Genomic DNA, 27,182 nt, shown 5'->3' with positions numbered 1-27,182 from the left:
CACACACTAACCTAGGCTAGATCCCCTTGTGCCTCAAGAGCTCTCCATTCCAGCAGTTCTCGGGGAGAGGTGCTGTATAGAATGGTATGCCTCTTTGCAGCTGATTACTCAAGGGTGAGGAACTAGGGCCATGTAATGGAGACCCTAGGGGTTCTCTATACATTTTTAAGTGATTTTGGCCATTTTTGGCCTGAAGGTGTTGTTTCTCTTCCCAGTAATTCCTGCCCATGTCCCTGAAATGTCTTTAACATGGCCACCCACCCCTCAAACGTCCTAAGGGCCCAGGCCTCCTTAAACCACTTCCCTTCCAGGAAGGAGGGATACTTACCTCCTGCTGTCTTATCTATCACTGTCAATATGGTGGTGACTCATTCTGGCCTCATACTTTGACCTGCATGTGGACAGTGCATGAAGTGGCAGGGAGTCCATATGATGGTGACAGCATTGGGCAAGACAGCAGGAGATAAGAAAGGGTATGGGGGCCTCAGTGAGGCTTGAGGGGTCAAGTAGGCTTACAGGAGCTCTGCAAGCATTGTTGTTGTGTTGGGGGAGCAGCAGGGGTGCCAGGGCTTATTTTTTCATGAAGGCTGGGGAGCAATCACCATCTAGATGGCCTTTTCTATGTTGGAGGAGTTTCCAAAGAGGTTAACACTGTGACCCTGTGATGCAGGGCTAGCAAACAAATATTTTCCTCACCAGTACCCTAACCAGTGTCATAAACAATTTTCAGATTATCTGCATTGTGATGAAGACTATGCGATTGTTTCACCCATAGGCTTTGTACCGATTCTCAGAGCAGAAGTACGCACATACTTTTGCTTTCACCTCAGGGTACAAAATGCTTGCAATCACTTGCACCAGCTGTTTTGGGGGTTAGAATTTTCTGGAAAAGAGCACACATAGAGTTAAAACTGCAATCAGGGAGGGTAATTTTATAACAGCTCATGATGGGACTGAAGTCCGTGGACTTCAACCCGATTTTTAAAGCATATACGTCTGCCTTGAAAATGAGCGGGCATACGCATACCCCTGCATGGTGTCCACGCACACATGCATACCTGCTTGAAAGCCACTGTAAACGTGTCATTTCTGAACTTACTTTTAAAAATGAAAAGCATGCACATAAATCCCCACCCCCTGACTCTGCCCCCCCCCCCCCCCCCTCGGGAGCACCTCTTGTCAAAGTGCTTGCAAAATTGCTTCTGCACATACTTTTATTCATACAACCCCTGGGGTAATTTTTGCAAAGCCCTAAAATATATAGGATCTCCCCTAATGTAACCCCAATGACTTCACAGGGGACCCCCATCATTCCTGAGATCAGGGCTTTTTTTCAGAGGGTACATGCCAGTACCAAGTAAGACACCTTTTCCTCCACCTGTTTGAATTGCCCTGTGGTTCCCCCCACTCCCACAAAAACAAAAACCCCATGCATGCTATGCCACCTTCACTCCTTCTCTTTGTGTCCTTTCTTCTGTGTGGAGAGAGGACTTGGGGAGAGCAGAAGACTGATGCTGGGCCTCTGGGGAAAGAGAGAGAGGAGATTCAGCCTGCCTGCTGTGTGGGTGTGGGGAGGAGAGAGACGAAGAGGATCCCGGGTCATAGATAGAGGGACAGGCAAAGTAGTTTGAGGTGGGGGGAAAAGTGTTATGTTAGGGTTGCTGAGCCCCCATCATCGTTCTTTAGAGTGTGTTGTGTGTGCAAGGTAAGGAGGTTTTATGCTGTGGCCACCAAGCCCTGATCATCATGCGTTTGTGTTTGGGGGGAGGTCTTATTTTGGAGCTGCTGAGTCCCCATCATTATAAGAGGGGGATGTTATGTTAGGTCCAAAATGTCCAGACAACAAAGGTAAACAAAAACCTTTTTCATTTTGGTTTTGCATTTGAAATCTGTCAGCTATGGGAATGTGCAGCTTCTCATTTGCATTTTTGTATTTTGTACGGTACAGAAGGAAATACATTTCTGTTTCTATTTCTACTGCATTACATGCAGAGTCTGGTAAACACGGTGCGACCAATTTGAAAATAGAATTGCACGTATGCAATTTACTCCCCCCCACCCCCCGAGCTAAGCAGACACCCCCTAACCCCTGGGAGTACCTTGTGAAAGTGCCCTTATACTGTCAGCTAGCTTGCAAGGTGCACTTTTCACCCCTGGGATCTAGCTGGCTAACTCTATAGTTACTCCACTTGATCCCTTTGGGAAAATTGTTCTCTTCAAGAGAACAAATTTTCACAACCATTTACATGAGTAATTAGAAATTTATCCAGGTGAACTGGCCTGTGTGAAAGCTGCCCTCATTTGATCCGGCTACAGGTATGTGCAGGTTTCCACAATGCATGCGCTTTAAGCTGAACTGAAGGGATGCGTTTGTTGGGGACATGTTTTGAAGGGATGTATTTGTTGGGGCATGTTTTGAAGGGATGTATTTGTTGGGGCAATGTTTTGAAGGGATGCATTTGTTGGGGACACGTTTTGAAGGGATGTATTTGTTGGGGCAATGTTTTGAAGGGATGCATTTGTTGGGGACACGTTTTGAAGGGATGTATTTGTTGGGGCATGTTTTGAAGGGATGCATTTGTTGGGGCATGTTTTGAAGGGATGTATTTGTTGGGGACATGTTTTGAAGGGATGCATTTGTTGGGGCATGTTTTGAAGGGATGCATTTGTTAGACATGTTTTGAAGGGATGCATTTGTTGGGGCATGTTTTGAAGGGATGCATTTGTTGGGACATGTTTTGCATTTGTTGGGGACATGTTTTGAAGGGATGTATTTGTTGGGACATGTTTTGAAGAGATGCATTTGTTGGGGCATGTTTTGAAGGGATGTATTTGTTGGGACATGTTTTGAAGGGATGCATTTGTTGGGGCATGTTTTGAAGGGATGTATTTGTTGGGGACATGTTTTGAAGAGATGCATTTGTTGGGGACATGTTTTGAAGGGATGTATTTGTTGGGGCATGTTTTGAAGGGATGTATTTGTTGGGGACATGTTTTGAAGGGATGTATTTGTTGGGGCAATGTTTTGAAAGGATGCATTTGTTGGGGCATGTTTTGAAGGGATGCATTTGTTGGGGCAATGTTTTGGGCCAGATCAGAAAGTGACAACCCTACAGGTTCATTTTCAAATCCATGCACATTATTTTCCATAGAAATTGTGCCAGCAAAAAAATCAGGTGCAAAATTCCACAGGCTGTAAGGAAACATACAGGTGCATTTTCCCTTTGAATTTAGATTTGAGGACTTTGTAGCTAGGTGAACACTTTGAAAATTGCCCTCAAAATACAATTACTGATCCTGTTGAAATGCTGTTATTCACTATCCACTGCATTTTTATTTAATATGGGATATGCTGAGTTAATCTGCTGCTAATTATTTCTCTGTTCTTCATTGCAAACCCCCGCCATCTTCACAGTTACTTTATTAATCTTTTGCCCTGTGGGTGATGTGAATTGCAAGCATTAATTACCCACTAATTATTGTATTCTAAAGAGGATAATTAAACAATTCATGTGCAGTCTCTAATGTTTGATTCAGGCAGTTTGAGCATGAGATATGTCATTTAGTTTAGACGCTGGCATTTATCTGTCTCAAAGGATACTACAATTGGAAAATGATTTAGGAGCTGAGTTTAAAGTGATTTTTTTTCCATTGTTTTTCTTTCAGTCCTATGCAAAGTGAGACATTGTTCTTGTATTATATTTCAAAGATTGTGTTACTATATGGTGATTGAGTCAAACCACAATCATTTTTGCCTCTGATTATTACTCTGATTCATGACATCATGGAACACGTTATGATGCTTGACAAATATATGACTTCAAATACAAAAGTAAGGAACCACTAAGTTAATGTAAGCTTTCTGGTCAAAGACTTCATTGACTAAATCAAATGTAGTGCCCTCTCAGGTAAAACAGATGAACTACTGCCAAGGGAGGTGAGAAGCTGTAACAGAAGAAAACTCCATCCATCTCAATTGTAGAGGAGAATAGGATAGGATTATGTGTGGGTTGCGAGATAGAACCAAAGTTAGATGAGTCTCCCTGCCCACATTTTCCAGCCCCAGAGTGTCTTTCCCGACCCCAAAACAACAGAGGTCCAAAGTAGGAAAAACACCACACCATAATGCAAGAAAATAATTTATTTAACCTTAAACCAGTGGGGAAAAATAAAAGAGCATTAGATCTAGGGGTATACACTCAAAAGAAATTGGTTGTCTAGCATTTGTTTTGTTACTGTGCCATTTTGTGTTTCCTCTATATTGTTTTTTTCTTTTGTTAATTAAAAAAAACAAAAAACCGCTCACAGGATCCACTCCCAACCCTTTCCCTTTATTAAAATATTCACACCCCCCTCCCTAAAAGCTGATCTCCCCTCGCCCACCTTAGCCCAATCTCCTGAGCCCCCAGGACTCACCAAAATGTGCCTGGTTGTCTAGTGGGAGCCCAGGAACAACCCCCCCCCCTCCCTCCTTTGTTGGGCCCAGCAGTAGCCATTATTCAAAATGGCACAGGCTGCTCTTTGCTTCATCATGTGATGGAGCTACCGGTGCCATTGGGTAGCCTCAGTCACATGATAGGAGCAATAGGTGATAAGCATCATTTTTCAAAATGGTATCGGCCAGCCCTTTGCCACGATCATGTAACAAGGGCTGTCCAATAGCACCAGTAGTCCCTATCACATGGTGGGGCATAGAAAAACAAGATAGAAAAAAACAAACAAAAGTTTGTGTTTCTTTCCATTGTATTTTTTAAATAATGAAATAGGAAATATCATAATTTCCTATTTCATTTCAAACAAATGCACATCCCTAATTAGAACAAAATCAGAATATTCAGGAGGACAACAAACAATTATTTAAATTAGTGATATTTTATTTATTTTTTCAAGCTTATATTTTGTTCAAAGTGGATTACAAATTTTAAAACTTTCATAATTAAAATATACAATTCACAATGACAGAAACATATAATAATATTAGATTCACAATAGATTGATAACAATAGAAATATCAGGGTGCAACAGTCTATGAAAATAAAAATCTCACCCAACACTCTCCCTAATGCCTAAAACTTGGGAGACTGATTACCAATCTCCCTTTGTGTGATACAAAAATTCAGTAACAATATCCTTTAGTTTGGTACCATGTATACTTTGCTGAATCATTAGGGTACAAATAATAATGTTCTTGGGCATATTCAATGTGCAGTTTAATTTATTAAATCTCAGATCCACTGGAAGTTTGGAAGTGAAAAATCTCTATCCCAATAACTCTCCACTTGGATGATGCGACGAGTACTGGCTTTGTCCTTGAGGTGTAGAAGCAGAAATGAACTCCAGGTTCAATTGTAACAATTGAACTCCTGGTTCAATTGTGTAACAACTCACCCCTCTTTGAAGTTCCAGGATGAGCACTTTCTTCAGGCTTGATTGCTCAAGCTCATATGGTGCTGTGCAGAACTTAGCTGGGGCCAGAGATTCCAGCCTCTGAAATGTTTCTTCTCCCATTCTCCTGGTAGTTCTACATTTGGGCAATTCAGACATCTGACTCTTCCTGCTCACCAGTCTCTCCTGGGATATAGCAGCACTGTGTTACCTTGCTTCTAGAGATGACTTAGACAGATTGACTCCCCTCTGTAGACTGGAACCAGGTCTGCCCTGGACTGATTTTCAGCACCAGAATCACAATCCTACATAGCCTTCTATTTTAGGTGTCACATCAGTCCATGGTCTAGGGATGTGAATCGTTTTTCAACGATTAAAATTATCGTCCGATAATGTTAATATCGTCTTAAATCGTTATAGAACACGATACAATAGAAATTCTAACGATTTATCGTTAAAAATCGTTAAATCGTGTTAGTGCGCACTAAATCGAGTTAGTGCGCACTAACTCCCCGTTAGTGCGCACGAACACGATTTAGTGCGCACTAACTGAAAATGATACAAATAAACACTTTCCAGGTCACTGAAGGTCAGTTAGGAATGAATATGTGTTCCTATTGGCTGGCTGCCCTCTTATCTATTGATGTTACCAAGGTTACCACTGAGGTGATGGTTGGGGGGATGGGAAATGGAACTGGAAACTAACGAACACCAACAGAAAATGAAACAAAGTGTTCACACTTCCCAGGTCAGTAAAGGTCACTTAGGAATGAATATGTATTCCTATTGGCTGGCTGTGCTCTTATCTATTGATGTTACCAAGGCTAACACTGAGGTAATGGTTGGGGGGATGTGGATTGGAAACAGTTGGAAGCTTGACAAAAAAAGTAATGTAATGATCAGCACTCACGTGACTAGAACTTGTTTGTTTATTATTTTTGTTAGCAGGCACCTGAAATGCTAGTGCATGTTGAATTTGCCAATCACTGTGCATTTTAGAAAGGTGGTCCTGGCTGGAACTGTACACAGTTCAAATATATGTAATTGATTGTTGGTAAGTGTATTTTTTAAGTAGCCACACTGGCACAAGTATGTTTACTTTTCCTCCTACTTAACTCACTAGCTCAGCTTTGTAAGAAGGGCTTCTCTGCTTGTGTGTTGTTTTTGTTTGGTGTGAGGAGAGCAGAAACATCAGATCTTTATTCAATCTACTACAGTCATCTCTTACAGTGCCCTATCCCTATTAATACCAGGAGTGTTGTGATCTTCCTGCACACAGTGCCCTAACCCTGATACCAGTCTGAGACAGCTCCCTCCCTGCATTACTAGTGAGAGGCTGGCTTCACAGACAGGGGGGAGCTGCCTGACCCTCACTCCTGAATTCCCCCATGTCCCAGCTAGTGAATGGTGTGTGGGTGAGGGGGGGGGAGGATGGTGAAGTCTGAGACAGCTCCCTCCCTGCATTACTAGTGAGAGGCTGGCTTCACAGACAGGGGGGAGCTGCCTGACCCTCAATCCTGACTTCCCCCATGTCCCAGCTAGTGAATGGTGTGTGGGTGAGGGGGGGGGAGGAGGATGGTGAAGTCTGAGACAGCTCCCTCCCTGCATTACTAGTGAGAGGCTGGCTTCACAGACAGGGGGGAGCTGCCTGACCCTCACTCCTGACTTCCCCCATGTCCCAGCTAGTGAATGGTGTGTGGGTGAGGGGGGGGGAGGTTGGTGAAGTCTGAGACAGCTCCCTCCCTGCATTACTAGTGAGAGGCTGGCTTCACAGACAGGGGGGAGCTGCCTGACCCTCACGCCTGACTTCCCCCATGTCCCAGCTAGTGAATGGTGTGTGGGTGAGGGGGGGGGGGGAGGAGGATGGTGAAGTCTGAGACAGCTCCCTCCCTGCATTACTAGTGAGAGGCTGGCTTCACAGACAGGGGGGAGCTGCCTGACCCTCACTCCTGACTTCCCCCATGTCCCAGCTAGTGAATGGTGTGTGGGTGAGGGGGGGGGGGGAGGTTGGTGAAGTCTGAGACAGCTCCCTCCCTGCATTACTAGTGAGAGGCTGGCTTCACAGACAGGGGGGAGCTGCCTGACCCTCACTCCTGACTTCCCCCATGTCCCAGCTAGTGAATGGTGTGTGGGTGAGGGGGGGGGGGGAGGAGGATGGTGAAGTCTGAGACAGCTCCCTCCCTGCATTACTAGTGAGAGGCTGGCTTCACAGACAGGGGGGAGCTGCCTGACCCTCACTCCTGACTTCCCCCATGTCCCAGCTAGTGAATGGTGTGTGGGTGAGGGGGGGGGGAGGAGGATGGTGAAGTCTGAGACAGCTCCCTCCCTGCATTACTAGTGAGAGGCTGGCTTCACAGACAGGGGGGAGCTGCCTGACCCTCACTCCTGACTTCCCCCATGTCCCAGCTAGTGAATGGTGTGTGGGTGAGGGGGGGGGGGGAGGAGGATGGTGAAGTCTGAGACAGCTCCCTCCCTGCATTACTAGTGAGAGGCTGGCTTCACAGACAGGGGGGAGCTGCCTGACCCTCACTCCTGACTTCCCCCATGTCCCAGCTAGTGAATGGTGTGTGGGTGAGGGGGGGGGGAGGTTGGTGAAGTCTGAGACAGCTCCCTCCCTGCATTACTAGTGAGAGGCTGGCTTCACAGACAGGGGGGAGCTGCCTGACCCTCACTCCTGACTTCCCCCATGTCCCAGCTAGTGAATGGTGTGTGGGTGAGGGGGGGGGGGGGAGGAGGATGGTGAAGTCTGAGACAGCTCCCTCCCTGCATTACTAGTGAGAGGCTGGCTTCACAGACAGGGGGGAGCTGCCTGACCCTCACTCCTGACTTCCCCCATGTCCCAGCTAGTGAATGGTGTGTGGGTGAGGGGGGGGGGGGGGGGGGGGGGGGAGGTTGGTGAAGTCTGAGACAGCTCCCTCCCTGCATTACTAGTGAGAGGCTGGCTTCACAGACAGGGGGGAGCTGCCTGACCCTCACTCCTGACTTCCCCCATGTCCCAGCTAGTGAATGGTGTGTGGGTGAGGGGGGGGGGAGGAGGATGGTGAAGTCTGAGACAGCTCCCTCCCTGCATTACTAGTGAGAGGCTGGCTTCACAGACAGGGGGGAGCTGCCTGACCCTCACTCCTGACTTCCCCCATGTCCCAGCTAGTGAATGGTGTGTGGGTGAGGGGGGGGGGGGAGGAGGATGGTGAAGTCTGAGACAGCTCCCTCCCTGCATTACTAGTGAGAGGCTGGCTTCACAGACAGGGGGGAGCTGCCTGACCCTCACTCCTGACTTCCCCCATGTCCCAGCTAGTGAATGGTGTGTGGGTGAGGGGGGGGGGGGAGGAGGATGGTGAAGTCTGAGACAGCTCCCTCCCTGCATTACTAGTGAGAGGCTGGCTTCACAGACAGGGGGGAGCTGCCTGACCCTCACTCCTGACTTCCCCCATGTCCCAGCTAGTGAATGGTGTGTGGGTGAGGGGGGGGGGAGGTTGGTGAAGTCTGAGACAGCTCCCACCCTGCATTACTAGTGAGAGGCTGGCTTCACAGACAGGGGGGAGCTGCCTGACCCTCACTCCTGACTTCCCCCATGTCCCAGCTAGTGAATGGTGTGTGGGTGAGGGGGGGGGGAGGAGGATGGTGAAGTCTGAGACAGCTCCCTCCCTTTATTACTAGTGAGAGGCTGGCTTCACAGACAGGGGGGAGCTGCCTGACCCTCACTCCTGACTTCCCCCATGTCCCAGCTAGTGAATGGTGTGTGGGTGAGGGGGGGGGGGGAGGAGGATGGTGAAGTCTGAGACAGCTCCCTCCCTGCATTACTAGTGAGAGGCTGGCTTCACAGACAGGGGGGAGCTGCCTGACCCTCACTCCTGACTTCCCCCATGTCCCAGCTAGTGAATGGTGTGTGGGTGAGGGGGGGGGAGGATGGTGAAGTCTGAGACAGCTCCCTCCCTGCATTACTAGTGAGAGGCTGGCTTCACAGACAGGGGGGGAACTGCCTGACCCTCACTCCTGACTTCCCCCATGTCCCAGCTAGTGAATGGTGTGTGGGTGAGGGGGGGGGAGGATGGTGAAGTCTGAGACAGCTCCCTCCCTGCATTACTAGTGAGAGGCTGGCTTCACAGACAGGGGGGAGCTGCCTGACCCTCACTCCTGACTTCCCCCATGTCCCAGCTAGTGAATGGTGTGTGGGTGAGGGGGGGGGGGGGAGGAGGATGGTGAAGTCTGAGACAGCTCCCACCCTGCATTACTAGTGAGAGGCTGGCTTCACAGACAGGGGGGAGCTGCCTGACCCTCACTCCTGACTTCCCCCATGTCCCAGCTAGTGAATGGTGTGTGGGTGAGGGGGGGGGGGAGGAGGATGGTGAAGTCTGAGACAGCTCCCTCCCTGCATTACTAGTGAGAGGCTGGCTTCACAGACAGGGGGGAGCTGCCTGACCCTCACCCACACACCATTCACTAGCTGGGACATGGGGGAAGTCAGGAGTGAGGGTCAGGCAGCTCCCCCCTGTCTGTGAAGCCAGCCTCTCACTAGTAATGCAGGGAGGGAGCTGTCTCAGACTGGTATCAGGGTTAGGGCACTGTGTGCAGGAAGATCACAACACTCCTGGTATTAATAGGGATAGGGCACTGTAAGAGATGACTGTAGTAGATTGAATAAAGATCTGATGTTTCTGCTCTCCTCACACCAAACAAAAACAACACACAAGCAGAGAAGCCCTTCTTACAAGCTGAGCTAGTGAGTTAAGTAGGAGGAAAGTAAACATACTTGTGCCAGTGTGGCTACTTAAAAAATACACTTACCAACAATCAATTACATATATTTGAACTGTGTACAGTTCCAGCCAGGACCACCTTTCTAAAATGCACAGTGATTGGCAAATTCAACATGCACTAGCATTTCAGGTGCCTGCTAACAAAAATAATAAACAAACAAGTTCTAGTCACGTGAGTGCTGATCATCACATGTCAAGCTTCCAACTGTTTCCATTTCACATCCCCCCAACCATTACCTCAGTGGTAACCTTGGTAACATCAATAGATAAGAGCACAGCCAGCCAATAGGAATACATATTCATTCCTAAGTGACCTTTACTGACCTGGGAAGTGTGAACACTTTGTTTCATTTTCTGTTGGTGTTCATGAGTTTCCAGTTCCATTTCCCATCCCCCCAACCATCACCTCAGTGGTAACCTTGGTAACATCAATAGATAAGAGGGCTGCCAGCCAATAGGAAACCATATTCATTCCTAACTGACCTTCAGTGACCTGGAAAGTGTCTATTTGTATCATTTTGAGTTAGTGCGCACTAAATCGAGTTAGTGCGCACTAACAGGGAGTTAGTGCGCACTAACTCGAGTTAGTGCGCACTAATCGGAAAAAACGATTTTTAACGATTTTTCAACGAAATAATCGTGCCAAACACGATTTTCTTCTCCTGCCACACAATTTCTATCGTTAAGACGATATGGAAAACGATTCACATCTCTACCATGGTCTATCACATCATCTACTGGGACTGATTTTTGTTTCATTCCTGAAGGTCCATAGTGACATTGGCTGATATTTCTCTGCTATCAAGAGGCCATTCTGAAATATTTGGTCTGCATACTGCATATTAATTCTACAAATGAGCTAAGTATTTTTGTGAATTGTAATATATGCTATTGAAAAGAAAAACAAAGTGCATGATTTAACTTTAAGAAGTGAGTTAAGTAATTGTGGAAAGTAAAAAAAACACTGAGCAACTGGGAATTCTTTTGAGACTTTATTTATAGGCTTTGTTGATCGCTGTTCGGGCCATGATTAAAACTTTGCAGTTTGCACCTTGAAAAGGGCATTTTATAGCCTTTGATGAAATTATCTGCATTTTTACGAGAGCCCTAAATAATTCTTCTGAAAAAATGATTCCCCAACAATGTTTAAATAAAAAGAAAATGTTTTGTCCTATTCCCATATGTTAAGATTCACAGTGGTGTGACTTAATTGATGTTTTGGTGAATCATGTTGGGTTTTGTTTAGCTGCTATGGATCATCTTCTGGGAACTGGACCCATTTGGTTTGTTCCTTAAGTATAAAAGCCATGCAGGTGTACTCTGGCCAACTACTAAGCCTCTATGACTCACTGGTTCAGAAAATGGATATCTCATTGTCTCATAGTGTGTCATATGTTACTATACTCTCCGACCATCTTGGGGGTTGCTCTGCACGATCCTGAACTCAATGAAGGTTACTTCTGTGTTACCTGTGTGCCAAGTCAGATGGCATTCAAAGCCATTGCCACAAGCCAGTCTTCTGAGTGCACGATAATCTCAGCCAAAATTCCGGAAACAGGGTAACTGCCTGCCCATTGTCCTGTTTCTTTAGGCATATTCTCTTCCTTTGATTAGGCTCCTGGCTGAGAGTTGCTTTGCCCTTCCCAAACTCTATAGAAACCAGGGCAAGCTCATGAAAGCAGGAACACAAGTTTGGAACCCTGACATGCTAGCACTTGCTCTTTTCCAGATCATTAATGAATAAGCTAAGCAACACTGGGTTCAGAACAGATCCCTGAGGCACTCCATTATTTACCTCTCTCCCTTGGTTGTTTTTCCCAAATGAAAGAGGTAGAGCCATTTGTAGATTAGAGAGAAGATGGAAGAGAAATAGGTCTGATGCAAGTAAGGATGAATATATGTGTAAATTCTTTATTTATTTTATTTAAAAAAAATTTACACTGTACAAATCTGCCAAAGCCATTAACATGATTTCCAAAAAAAACATATATAATACAAATACTAAAATACAAAATTTAAAAAAATTACACATATAATTTACACATAAAATGCAGAGCAAATACCTCCACCTCATACCATTCAATCTGAGACTGTAATTTTCTCTTTTTTCTTTTTTTCCTTCTTTCTTTTTTCAAACCTACCAGATCATATCCCAAACTACTGTATATCCTATCACTCGTACATAATTAGTTTCCTATCAAAATATCCAGTTCTAAGAATAAAACAACTCTTTACTAACTTGCAAAACTTTTGTAAATTCAACTCTACTCTAATTAAAAGTAGTAACCTTTTCCAGAGTTTTGGTGCCATGACAGTAAAAGTTCCTTTTGCAATTCGTTGGCTTTTGGCCTGCTCACAGCTTCTAATTGATAATCCTGGGAAGATCGTAATTCTTGTCCAGGTACATACTGCTTTAACGTCTTTCGCAAATACTCTGGTTCCTTGACCCACATACATTTAAAGACTGTCACCAATAGTTTATATTTCACATGCTCAATTACTGGTAACTAGTGTAATACAATACGTTGGCCTTAGAACTCTCAGAACAATTCTTTCCTTAAAGCACTCTTGTGCATTATTCTGTGGCACCTGCAACTTCTCAATTGTCACCTTAAATGCTCCCAGCAACAGAATATTACAACAATCCAATGAACTCAAAAACCTAGACATCGCTACCAACCGCAAAGTGGTAAAATCCAAAAACAGCTTCAATTGGCGCAATATCCTTAACCACAGACATGCTCCTCTTATAACCTGAGTACCATGTTTCAACTGAAAAACTAGTTTCTGAATCAACCCCCAAACTCCTTACCTTCTTAGAAAGTACAAGAGGGCAACCTTCTAATTCAAATTGAAATTGACCATCCATGCATTATAAGATGGAGATTAAAAGAGTGAAAGGAAATTATTTCAAATCACAAATTGCATCTTCACTTAATCTTCCTAGGGAGCTATTTTCCATAGTAAATTCATTGCTATGGAAACCCATATATAGTGAGAGAGAATTTGTGGATTGTGAGGCACTTGCTGATTTTTTTGAACAAAAAATTATCATTCTGCAGGACTCCATACCAAAGATTATTCACAAGTGGAATGAAAAGTAGAGTTGAGTGGGCTGAATTTAAACTTATGACTGAAGGCAATGTACCAAAAATGGTTGCAGGCTTAACATCTTTGCACTCTTCTTGGGATCCGGTCCCCTTTAGGTTATTGGTTAATCAGGCTTCCCAGATGCATCCAATCATTTGCATACTATTAACAAACCTTTAGTGGCAGGAATAATCCCAAAAAGAATTTTAAAAGGCTATAGTATGACCAACGCAGTGTCTGCTGTCTGGTGCAAATTTGGCAAGCTTTCGGCCTATTTCCAACTTACCCACTGTTACTAAACTATTAGAAAAATGGGTTTGTTACAATTTGAGGAGTTTTTGACAACTAATAATGCATTGGATTCACAGCAACTGAGCTTCAGAAAAGGTTGCAGTACAGAATGTTTGCTGGTATCCTTACTAGATCATGTGCTTCATGAATTCGATAAGGGTCACTCCATGTTACTTGTTCAACTTGATGTAGCTGCAGTATTTGGTTTAGTAGATCTTTCAATATTGCTGAATCAACAGTGCACTATGAAGTAAATTTTAAGACCCGTGTGTGGGCACATGTGTGCATGCGTTTGCCAGTGCATGCATATGGCCATGGCGATTTTATAACATAAGCGCATGTGAATAAAATCCGCTATATGTGTGTACATATGCACACAATTTTGTACTGAAGTGCACATCTGCGCTCAAATGGCAGCTTGAGCGCGTAAGTGGGGGGAATTTTAGTAGATACACATGCCAACGCAATTATCTGTCTCCCCAGTTTGTTCCCAGTTTTCCCCAGTAAAGGAGAGGACTTGCTAAATCCCCTAGCTAACTTGCCTTCCTTTTACTTTATTAGCTCTGACCCTTAAATGACTTACACACCATCCATAGCCGAAGTAAAGTTATACAGTAGAGAACCCCAGTGTGCACTGGTGCATGTAAATAATTACATGCAGACTTCATGTTGCAGTTCTGGCCCACCCATGGCCCGCCCTGCCCCACCCAGACTATGCCCATGCCCTGTCCCTGTTTGCAAAAATTTTATGCGCATACCAGGAGGTACAGTTGCGTGCTTTTTAAAATCTGCACGGCATGCACTGGGCCGATCACGCACATAACTTTCGGCTTTGGCACACGTAGGGATTTAAAATCAACCAGTATTGGTTTGAAGTTGACTGTGCCGACCTGGTTTAGTTCTTTTTTATTGGACCGTGATTAATACATTGCCATAAATCAAAATTCTTCCTCCTGGCGGGCAGTGCCATCAGAGGTTCCACAGGGTTCCTCACTATCATCAGTGCTCTTTAATGTTTATTTACAGATAATAGGTGTTCAGTTTCAATCCCTTAGGTTTTCTTTTTATAGCTATATGGATGATCTGCAATTTATACTGCCTTTGCACCAGACAATTCTTTACCTGAACATAAATTCAGGGATTGTATGAATGCTAATTCAGTCTTAGTTAAATCAGCATAAATTAGTACTAAATGTAAAGAAGGCTACAATATTACAAATAGGTTGTAAACCCATGAGGGAGTTCCTAGGAAAAATATGGAGATATAATTATTCTTAATGTAAGATAAGAAATTAGGGAATTCAGCTAGATTCTTAGAGGATGATAAAACCTCATATCGAATCATTGGCAAGGGCTGCATTCTTTAAATGGCAAATTGTTCAACACTTAAAGTTTCTACTGTCCCCTGCAGATTTTCATTTGGTAGTCCATGCTTTAGTGCTGTCAAAAATAGATTATTGTAATGTTCTTTTCATTGGGCTATCCAATAAACGTTTTTATGCACTATAGTTGATACAAAATAGTGTAGCTAGGATTATAACGGGGGCCAAATATAATGACCATATCACACCTGTGTTACCATTTCTTCATTGGCTTCCTATTGAAGAAAGTTTTAAATTCAAGTGGTTAACTTTAGTCCTTAATTCATTGTACCATGATAATTTTCCTATTGTAGATTATATAGACCTTAATGTTCCAACTAGGTTATTTATTTATTGGTTTTTATATACCGACATTCATCAGTGATATTACATCGGTTTACAGTGTAACAAAAACATACGCTTGGAGAGCGTTTGACATCGAACAGTAATGGGTAAATAGACATCAAGATGGCAACTAAGGGAGGGGGGAAAGCTATTTACAGGGATTATAAGAATAGAACTGTAAAATTATATACATTATAGACAGTTGAATAGCACTGTAAAATTATACACGTTACTGCAGCTAAAGTGGTTTCAGAAGGGACAATGAGGAAAGGCAAATGATAAATTTTGTATACATTCCAGAGGGTTTGTCATAAAAAGAAGAATAGAAGGAGTTAGCTGAGTAAGCTGTGGAGGAGGGATTTAGTCAGGAAGAGAGCTGGTAGGGGGAGGAGAAGTGGAAAGGGCTGGGGGGGCTGGAGGGGCTTGAGGGTGGGCTGAATGGTACTAGGTGTATGCTTTTGTGAAAAGCCACGTCTTAAGTTTTTGTTTGAATGTTTTTTGGCAGTCCTCCTGGCGTAACTCTACTGGCATTGTGTTCCAAAGGGCAGGCCCGGCTACCGAGAGCGCACGTGCTCTGGTGGAGGCCAGTTTGGTGAATTTGGGTGAAGGGGTCTGCATGGTGGCGAGATGTTGGTGTCTAGTGGGTTTAGTAGCCTGGTGGAAGCAAATGGAGTCGTTAAATCAGTTCATTTCTGGATTGTACAGGGCCTTGTGTATGAGAGAGAGGGTCTTATATTGAATGTGGGATGCAATTGGGAGCCAATGTAGTTCCTTTAGTACAGGTGTAATGTGTTCATTTCTGAGTGTGTTGGTGAGGATCCGGGCAGCTGTGTTTTGTAGAATTTGTAAAGGATGGATAAAGTTTTTAGGTAAAACTAAAAGGAGGGAGTTACAATAGTTGAGTTTGGAGAAAATAGTCGTTTGAAGTACTGTACGGAAGTCTGGGGGATGGAGTAAGGGTTTCAGTTTTTTTAGAGTGTGTAGTTTAAAGAATCCATCTCTCAGTGTATTGCTGATGAATTTCTTCAGGTTGATGTGATTGTCAAGGATGACCCCTAGATCTCGGACTTGTTGGGAAAATGGGATAGGAGGGGCTTGAGGACAAGGAAGGGGGAGGGGGTTTGGGTGATTTTGGGGTGAGATAAGCATGATTTCGGTTTTCGCAGTGTTCAAGGCAAGATGGATGGTAGTTAGGAGATTGTTAATTGATAGGAGCATGGAATTCCAGGTGTTCATGGCATTCGGGAGTGTGCCAGTTACGGGAATAAGTATCTATATGTCATCAGCATAGACGTAATGAGGAAGCTTGAGATTAGATAGAAGATGACAGAGGAATAGGATGTAAATATTGAAAAGGGTAGAGGACAGGGAGGAGCCTTGTGGGACTCCTTGATCGAGGGGAATAGCTTTGGACTCATGGTTTCCTAGTTTGATTCTGAAATTTCGATTGCTGAGATAGGATTTGAACCAGTTGAGGGTGACGCCAATTATGCCGATTTCAGTTAGTCGTTGTAGGAGGATGCTATGGCTGATGGTGTCAAATGCTAATGAGATGTCTAGAAAGGCTAGGATATATGATTGCCCCTTGTCAATGCCTTTGACAAGATGGTCAGATAGGGAGAGAAGGAGGGTCTCCGTGCTATGGAATTTCCGGAAACCGTACTGTGAGGAGGCAAAGATTTGATTATCCTCAAGATATTCTGTGAGTTGTTTGTTGATTGTTTTTTCAAGAAGTTTAGAGATAAACGGAAGGTTTGAGATGGGAGGTAGTTGGACAGATCAGTGGGGTCGAGTTTTGGCTTCTTCAATATAGGCTTGACAATTGCTTGCTTGAGAGGGTCAGGTACATGACCTGAGCTAATGGATGAGTTAATAATGTTGGCTATGGGTTTTGCAATTAGGTTAGGGATGGATAGGAGGAGTCTTGTGGGGATTGTGTCTGAGGGGTGGGAGGAAAGTCTGGCTTTCTTGATAAAAGATTCTATTTCTAGGGCAGTGGTGCAGTCTAGTGAGGAGAGGCCCTTAGCGAGGTTTCTGGGGGGGGGTTGGTAAACTTCTTGGTGGAGTTTTGTTTTTTTGGTAAATATGTCCCTCCCAGGTTGCTACGCTCTGAGGGTCAATATTACCTAAGGACATCTCACCCTGCAAGTCGTAAATCAGTGTTTTCCAAACCTGTCCTGGAGGACCTCCAGGTGGTGGTGTTTTCAGGATATCCACAACAAAATTTGCATAGCATGCAAATTTTATCTGATGCATATTGATTGTGGAAATCCTGAAAACCTGACTGAATGGGGGTTTTCCCGGACAGGTTTGGGAAACTCTGTTAAAATTACAACAAATTAGAATGAGGGTTTTTTTCCAAATTGGTCCAGTACTTTGGAATGATTTGCCTCCTATCCTGAAAGCATATGAAGATTATAAAATTTCTAGAAAACAACTCAAATCTAATTTTTTAAGCAAGTTTATGCAGTTTGATTTGTAACAATTCTTTATCATGTTGTTTTTTTGGTAAATATGTTATGTATTATTTTGATGTGTTTATGAGTGTTGTTTTGTAATCTGCAAAGTCAATTTGCAATTGGATTTAGTGGACTATAAGTACACCAAATAAATAAAGAGATCAATAGTGGAGTTATATATTCATTTTCAGAACTAGAAACATAAGGACCTTTATGGACGTCCTTCACAGTGAATGCCAAAAATGCTGCACTGAAACCATGCCCCAAGAGCTTAGTCATTATAAGATTGATTTCATTGCCCTGACCAATACCCAGCTCAAGGAACAAGGAGATTACTATACTTCTTCTGGAAGGGTAAACAGGAAGAACACCACCAGATTCACTGAGTTGATTTTGCCAATAATAAAATGTGTTGGAGTCTGCTGCAACTCTGCCCCTTGTGCTACCCCCACCCGCTCTTCAGTTCAAAAGAAAATGGCTTAACTGTCCCTCCTCTCCCTACCCTACTCCAATTCAGCCCCTCCCACCCATCTGGTCCCCTAAGTAATTGAGCCCTTCTGCTGGGCTTGCAGTGCACAAGCATGATCCCTTTTACTTTCAGCGTTGCTATTAGAGTAAATTATCGGTGTTCCTGTGTTTAGCAATGCTGACAGCTTACACTGACAGCATTGCTCTCATAGTAACATTGAAAGAAACCAGAATCACACTTGACCACCGCAATCCTACTAGAAGGGCTCAATATCCAAGATATCGGGATGGGGTAGAGAGAGAAGAGGGGCACTTAAGCCATTTTCAGTGGACTTGGGATTTGAGTGGGGGAGGGTGAGAAGAGCTGCAGACCCCAACATATTTTATGAATGTACTTTCAGAGGGGATTGGGGGTGTTTGGCCCAGCAGAGTCATTTGTTAAATATTGGGGGCTGATCATGCCACAAGTTCACACTTTACTTTGTTTCACAAAACAGTTCCACTTATCCAGCTATATTGTTTTGAATATAGCCAGTTAAGTGTTAAGTTTCCGGTCACACGTGGCTAGATAACTTTAAAATTTCACTGGTTATATTCAAAGATAGCCAGTTAGGTTTTAAGGTTATCCAGCCACAAAGCCAGATAACTTTAGAAAAATTATATTCAGTGGGAGGTTTATTCCACCATATACGTGGGGTAAGTTAGCTGGCTGATTTGAGACACAGTATTTTCATGAATGCTTTTTTGAAAGCAGGATGGCAAAAGGGGTAAAGAAATGGGTTTATTGAAGAGTTAAACCACAATAACCATAATGCAATTTCATACCATACTGATGCTATGGAAAGACAGCTGCATATTTCATGAACAGCAATAAGGACAGAATATGGTGCCCAACAAATACAAAAAGTACATACAATAATTGCTAAAGATTTTGCAATTTTCCTGTCCTTGGAAAGTCCAGATGTTGCAGTTATACTCTGAATTGCTGTAAAGCATCCCTTGCCATGTACCTTGGATAAAACTACCTCATCATTAGCGGGACCATATTTGTTTTTGTGATCAGATAAGCATGGCTTATGTCTTTGTACTGTCGTAGTGCTCTCTATTGATGACTCATTATTAATGTGATTATTTTCCATCATCGACACTATATAAACTGAAACCTTTTCATTGTTTTTGGAGGAACCATTTGAATATCTTCCCATTTGATGAGACTTAGCTACAGTGCGGTTTCTTATATTACAGTAAATACTTAAGTTAAAATAAATAATGATAGCCAGGGGTGCAAAGAAATCAAAAATAGAAGTACAAAGTCGAAAATATTTGCTATAGAGAAACTCAGGATTACAATCACCATCAGGAACATTGCTGTAGCCAACAAAGTATTCCCAACCTATAATTGCTGGTCCATATACAAGAAAGGCTAAAAACCACACAACTATCATCTTAATAACTGCAGATTTGATCCTGTTCTGCTGGGCTCGATATGCAACCTGTAGAAGAAGAGTCATAACAACTTACTGTCCCATCTAACAATATACCTTGATCTATACCATTAATATACCTGTTAAGTGACAATAATTTTGAGGTTGAAAGGGATAGATTCAGGAGTAATGTAAATAAATGTTTCATCACAGAAATTGTGCTGGATGTTTGGAACAGGTTCCTAGTGAAGGTAGTGTGACGTCAAAAGCAATATCAGAACACATGAAACAATGGGATAAGATGATACTTAGCTATGAAGAAGTGAGAAAAATCCAGAGATGAAGCAGTGCCTGCAGCATTGTTACAAGAAGTGAGACGCACCATGAGTACTATGTACAATTCTGGTTGCTGCATCTCAAAAAAGATATAGTTGCACTGGAGAAAGTACAAAGAAGGGAGACCAAAATGATAAAGGGGATTGAATGGCTCCCCTATGAGGAAAGGCTAAAGAGGTTAGGGCTGTTCAACTTGGAGAAGAGATGGCTAAGGGGGGATGAGATAGAGGTCTTTAAAATCATGAGAGCTCTAGAACAGGTAAATGTTAATCGGTTATTTACTCTTTCCGATAACAGAAAGACTAGGGGGCACTCCATGAAGTTAGTAAGTAGCAAGTTTAAAACAAATTGGAGAAAATTCATTTTCACTCAATGCACAATTAAGCTCTGGAATTTGTTGCCAGAGGATGTGATTAGGGCAGTTAATGTATCTGGGTTTTAAAAAGGTTTGGATAAGTTCTTGGAGAAATCTTTTAACTTCTATTAATCAAGTTGACTTAGAGAATAGCCACTGATATTACTGCCATTAGTAGCATAGGATCTACTTAATGAATGGGTACTTGCCAGGTACTTGTAACCTGGATTGGCCACTGTTAGAAATGGAATGTTGGGCTTGATGGACCCTCGGTCTGACCCAGTATGGCAGCTTCTTATGTTCTTATGTTCTTAAGGGAGAATTGGCAGACTGCATAAACCCAGCGGTCACTGATTGTCACCATATTCTATGTTACTGCGTTATTAAGAACCAGTTCTTTTATATACTCCTGCTATAAGACATTTTGAATCTGAGTCATCCAAATATGTGACTTAGAAAATCCTCAGTAGAAAGATATTCCTTGATTTTGGCAAATAAAATGTATTCATTTCAATCTGAATGAAAAAATACTTCAAATAAGTCAATTTTCACTTTGTTTCAGGGCAATCTAATTGACGGCAGCACTTGTCCCTGGGTGTGAGATAAAAGAAATAGATCAAATCTGCTGGGTACTTGTATTCCAAGCCAGACAGACCTAGCAGAGGATGGAACAAGGAAGGAGCAGGTCTTAGTTTTCAACCTGCCTATCCCAGCTGGCAGCTGCATGTCATGACATCATCATTTTTCACAAGTGAAAGTGAAACTAAGCATAGTTTTAGTAGTGACCATTTTATTCTCTGTCATTCCTCTGTTGGTGCCCCTTGTCCCTTTTATGATGCATTGAATTGCTCATGTCACTGTGCTTCTTTGTTCCTCTCACAAAGCCTTGGGATGTTCTTGACACTTTTAGTGCTAATTTGCCCCCTCACTATGAGGTAGATTTTAAAAACATATGCGTGCGCGTACTTTTGTGCACATTTGTGCAATTTGCGCGCGCCGAGCCCTGCGCGTGCTGCCCGTTCTCTCCGAGACCACTCCAAAATCGGAGCGGCCTCGGAGGGAACTTTTTTTCTACCCCCCCGCACCTTCCCTTCCCTTCCCCTACCTAACCCACCCCCCCCCCCCCCCGGCCCTATCTAGACCCCCCCCTACCTTTATCGGAGAAGTTACTACTGCCTCCAGGCAGTAGTAACTTCCCTAACCGTGCCCCCTGGCCACGCCCCCGACCGCCCCTTTTACAAGCCCCGGGACTTACACGCGTCCCGGGGCTTGCGTGCGCCGCCGAGCCTATGCAAAATAGGCTTGGTGCGCGCAGGGGGGGTTTGGGGTAGGTTTTCAGGGGGTACGTGCGTATCCCTTTGAAAATCTACCCCTATGCCTTCAAGTGTTAAGTCACTGTTGGTGCTATTTTGCTCATTTTGGGTGACTTGGAGTATTAATGCCACTGTTATTGGTGTCCATTGTCTGTGATGCTTTGACCCTTCATCATACCATGCACTGCTCATTTATTTTTATTATTTATTTTAAAATATTTCTTACACACGCTTTACAATGCTCAAGGCAGGGTACAAAGAAACATACATAATTAAAACATAAAAGTGTCACTGTTGGCACTACTTTTCCCCATTTTTGGTGTCTTTGGGTGCAGTTTCCTCCACTGTGTTGGTGCCTGTCTGCAAGGTTCATTAAACTTGAATAGAAAACACCGATATTAGAGTCCAAAATAAGCTGCATTTCTTCCCACATTGATTTTAATGAAACAACATAATGAATGAAACAAATGAATTTTAGAATCAAAATGAATAATATAAATAAAAACTGGCAAATGGACCAAAATAAAGAACCAAACTGAAACATTTTTCTGTTCACACCCCTAATAATCATAATCATATTATGTTCTATTCATCCAGACAAAACTAACTTCTAGAATGCAAATACAGGGAAAAAGAAACAGCATAGAAACTATTGCAAAAGAAGATATTCATTAATTATCTGGCACAAAAACAACAAATTGATTACTGCCTTAATTAAGATATTCAAGTACACAAAAGAAGGATATTCCATTACTGTTTCCACTCCACCCACAAATACCTCAAATATTTCACTTAAATACATGCAAGGCTTTGATTTCCCTCTGTAAATCCTCAGATATAAATATATTTTTTCCTGGAGCTTTGCACAGGGGAAGTAATTTTCATAAGCATTTCTACAGGTTCACAGTGCTTTACACACAGAAGTGGGCTTATGAAAATTGCCCACTCGATATGTGGGTAAACTTAGGTGTTTATCCCAGGACAAGCAGGATGCTAGACCTCACATATGGGTGACGTCACTGACGGAGCCCTATTGTGGGAAAACTTCTGTCAGAGTTTCTAGAAACTTTTGACTGGCACTGTGAGGCCACTGAGCATGCCCAGCATGCCATGATATTCTCTGCCACAGGGGTCTCACGCCAGTCTTCGTTTTTCCACGCTGCTGTGAGCATCGCGGAGATAGGAGCCCTGTGAGTTTACTCACAATTCTGACTGAAAAGTCAATTATTTTCTCATATTTTTCCCATTTGGGGTCTCACTTCCCTTTTTGTCACCGGACGGTGACAAAAGCAATAGCGTTTTTGTGCTTTCACATTGATTTTTTTCTCACAAAATCTTTCATCAACGGCCGTCGATAGTGACATGGCTTCGGGTTTTAAAAAATGCCCAGTCTGTAATCGGACCATGTCAGTAACAGACCCACATCTTGAATGTGTGATCTGTATGGGTGAAAAGCATGATATTTCATCATGCCAACAGTGTCAGGAGATGACCCCGAAAGGTAGAAAACTTCGACAGGAAAAGATGACACATCTTTTCCATCTTCAACTAGTTCCCTCACCTTCTACTTCGACAAAATCATCTCCAACAGGAATCACAAAGAAACTCCTTCTAAAAAATGTCACCTAGAAAGATCCGGAGATGCATGATCGCCAGCCCTGTCAATGTCATCAACAAGGTCAGTCACAGAACCAAGGCCTAAGCACAAGCATCGACATCATCAATCCTCGGCATCACCGTCGCTTCCTCCCCCCGGGAGAACCGACTGCAAAGCAGCATAAAGATGGCAATGTCCCGCTAACATCCGCGCCCACGGGGCCACCATCGAATGCATCGATATTGATGCCTACATCGACATCACTACTACCACCGACTACACAAGACTTAACTGTCCTCATAAGGCAAGTAGTGATGGAAGCCTTACAGGCACAAGTTCCGGCGACCATGCTGATGCCGGCGACCATGCCAATGCCGGCGACCTTGCCGATGCCGGCGACCATGCCGGCGACCACACCGATGCTGACGATAATGCCGATGCCGGTGAACACCCCGATGCCGGTGCCGTCTCCGACGTCAATGTCATCGATACCACTAACATCCGTGTCGATGCCTCTCTCAATGCCGTTGTCATCATCGGAAATTCTCTTGATGCCAATAACTTCAGGTCCATCGATATCCTCGATGACTACTCCTGCATCGATGTTTTCCTTTCTATCTACATTGATGTCGACCGTTTCGTCGATTTTGCATCCAATATCCGTTTACACTACGGTACCCACCTTACCTCCAGCTAAAAAAGCATCGGTATCGAAACAAAAGAAATTGACTAAATCAAAACCATCGATGCCTATACATCCACTAACAGCGCCTTCTCTCCCTGAGGTTCCAAGTTCTGCAGAAGCAGCACTGCATGGTATCCTTACCAAACGATACCAAGATTTGCTAGCCTCCTTGCCATCTAATCCTGTAGAAGAGGATATAGAAGACACTCCACTGGATGACCCTTTGCCAGGACCCTCTGGTGTTCCTCCTCCTCATAAGACTACACCTACTCATCATCATCAAACTCCAGACTGTCTGACACTGAATCAGATGCCTTCTCAGAGGCATTTATGTCTGACCCATCACCACCTCATGCCAGGAAACAATCTCCTCCGGAGGATTTCTCTTTTCCTACTTTTGTACAGGAGATGGCAGATTCCATTCCTTTAAAATTACAAGCAGAGCAGGACACCAGACAACAAACTTTGGAGGTATTCCAGTTTGTTGACACACCTAAACAAACTGTTGCAATTCCTATCCATGATGTTCTCTTGCAACTACAACAACGCCTCTGGGAACATCCCTGCGGTAAATAAAAGGGTGGATACTACTTATCTTGTGCAATCCACACCAGGTTATCAAAAGACACAAATTCCCCACCACTCAGTGGTTGTAGAATCGGTGCAAAAGAAGTCTAGAAGATCAAGGGTCCACTCATCTACGTCCCCAGGTAAAGACAATAGATTCCTGGATCAACTGGGCCATAAAGTTTTTCAAGGAGGAATGCTAAACTCCAGAATTTCATCATACCACCAATATATGATCCAGTACCAGAGAAATCTCTGGAAACAAATAGAGGAATTTGTTCCATCCCTTCCTACACAATACCAAGAGGCTGCACAGGCTATCATAAACAAAGGTTTAGACGCCGGTAAGCATGAAGTCTGAGCTGCCTACGATGTCTATGAGACGGCTTCAAGAGTTGCTGCGTCAGGCATCAGTGCCAGGAGGTGGGCCTGGCTCAAAGCCTCAGATCTAAGACCAGAGGTGCAGGATAAACTTGTGGATCTCCCTTGCCTGGGAGACAACTTATTTGGGTCTAAAGTTCAGGATGCTGTGTCTCAATTAAAAGAACACACAGAAACTTTACAAAGCTATCCTCCCTCCCACATGATTCATCCACATATACTGGCCGCAGACCTCCATGGAGAGACACCAGACGGCCTTTCTATAGACAACGGAGATACTACCCTCCTGCATCCAAACCCAGGCCTTCCAGAACCCAACAAAGACCACAACCACGGCAGCAGAGAGCAGCTAGGCCCCAACCAGCTCCTCAAACAGGGCCTGCTACCAGATTTTGAAGTTACATCCAGAGAACTAAGCCTTTACTCAAATCCACAGCCAGACCTACCAGTAGGAGGCAGAATATCCAAGTTTTACAACAATTGGACATCAATAACATCGGACCAATGGGTCCTATCAATAATACACCGAGGATATCAACTCAATTTCATTTCACTTCCCCAAGATTTTCCACCGAGTCACTCTCATCTCAGCGAAAATCACATGTTTCAGTTTCAAATAGAATTATCCACCCTTCTGAGAGCCAGGGCTGTAGATCTGGTACCCAGGTCTCAGAAAGGAAGAGGATTCTATTCACGTTATTTCCTCATTCCAAAGAAAACCGGAGGCCTACGTCCCATCCTAGACCTCAGAAATCTCAACAAATTTCTAAAAAAAGAAAAGTTCAGGATGGTTTCTCTAGGTACCATGCTTCCACTTCTTCAAACAGGAGACTGATTTTGTTCTCTGGACCTTCAAGATGCTTATGCTCGCATTCCAATATTCCCTACTCATCGCAAGTATCTGCACTTCATGGTAGGTCATCAACCAGTACAGAGTACTGCCATTCAGACTTGCCTCTGCTCCCAGAGTATTCACCAAATGTTTGGCAGTAATAGCAGCACATTTACGCAAGCAAAGTGTGCATGTCTTTCCATATCTAGATGACTGTCTCATCAGGAGTCACTCTCAAGAGGGAGTTTTCACCTCTCTCAATCGAACAATTTCCCTACTTCACTCCATGGGATTTCTCATCAATATCAAAAATCCCACTTTATTCCATCTCACCTATTTCAAGTCATAGGTGCAGACTTGAACACTATCCTATCAAGAGCCTTTCTACCCGAGGATCGAGCAGAAACATTGTCCCTGTTGGCAAACTCAATTTGCTCAAGGAAACAAGCAACAGCTCATCAGTTTCTAACCTTACTAGGCCACATGGCCTCCACAGTTCATGTCACTCCTATGGCAAGGCTCGCCATGAGAGTAACCCAATGGACATTACGATCTCAGTGGATCCAAGCCATTCAACCGCTGCATTCTCCAATTCAAGTAACCCACAAGCTACGTTATTCTCTACTCTGGTGGGTAAGCAAGGATAATTTGCGCCAGGGCCTACCCTTCCAGCAACCAGTCCCACAGATAACGTTAACTACAGATGCATCCACCTTGGGTTCGGGAGCCCACATAGACACTCTCCAAACTCAAGGGACTTGGACAAAACTCGAAGCAACACTTCAAATCAATTTCCTAGAGCTTCGAGCTATACGTTATGCTCTGTATGCGTTCAAGGACTGCCTTTCACACAAGACTGTTCTGATCCAAACGGACAACACAGTAGCCATGTGGTACATCAACAAACAAGGATGTGCGGGCTCGTATCTCCTTTGTCAAGAAGCTGCACAGATTTGTTGATTGGCCCTGAACCACTCAATGTTTCCCCGGGTCATTTATCTGGCAGGCATTCACAATGTAGTGGCAGATCGACTCAGTCATCAGTTCCAACCACACGAGTGGGCCCTGGATCCCTCAGTAGCGACCAGGATATTCCAACGTTGGGGACAACCGACAATAGACCTCTTTGCGTCACATCTGAATCACAAAGTGGACACGTTCTGTTCTCTTCACAAACAGAAAAACCAGCCAGCCAAGGACGCCTTTGCTCGCCCTTGGAACTCAGGCCTACTATACGCGTATCCTCCAATACCACTCATAACCAAAACTCTAGTGAAGCTACAACAGGACAGGGGGACCATGATACTCATAGCCCCATATTGGCCTCGACAAGTATGGTTTCTCACACTCCTAGACCTCTCAGTCAGGGATCCCATTCGTCTGGGAATAGCTCCCACTCTCATAATTCAGGATCTGGGTCGGTTATGCCATCCCAACCTTCAATCCCTATCCCTGACAGCATGGATGTTGAAAGCTTGATTTTACAACCAATCAATCTTTCAACCAATGTATCTCAAGTGCTTATAGCTTCATGTA

At 43.8% G+C, this 27,182-nt stretch overlaps 1 protein-coding gene across 1 annotated transcript in view; it reads right to left on the bottom strand.

Moving 5' to 3' along the window:
• Nucleotides 1-1,447: 1,447 nt before the first annotated feature.
• The window catches only part of LOC115083372 (histamine H3 receptor-like), a 38,471-nt gene continuing 12,736 nt past the window's right edge, over nt 1,448-27,182 (bottom strand). The window contains exons 3-4 of the mRNA XM_029587172.1: nt 19,320-19,649; nt 1,448-1,522 (exon numbers count right to left, since the gene is read on the bottom strand). Of these exons, the coding sequence (XP_029443032.1) occupies nt 1,448-1,522; nt 19,320-19,649 (405 nt within the window). The remainder of the gene's footprint in view (nt 1,523-19,319; nt 19,650-27,182) is intronic.

Source organism: Rhinatrema bivittatum, chromosome 2, assembly GCF_901001135.1.
Source record: "Rhinatrema bivittatum chromosome 2, aRhiBiv1.1, whole genome shotgun sequence".
Taxonomy (NCBI): Eukaryota; Metazoa; Chordata; class Amphibia; order Gymnophiona; family Rhinatrematidae; genus Rhinatrema; species Rhinatrema bivittatum.
The sequence above is the reverse complement of the archived record's forward strand: the minus strand, read 5'-3'. Positions and strand labels throughout refer to the sequence as shown.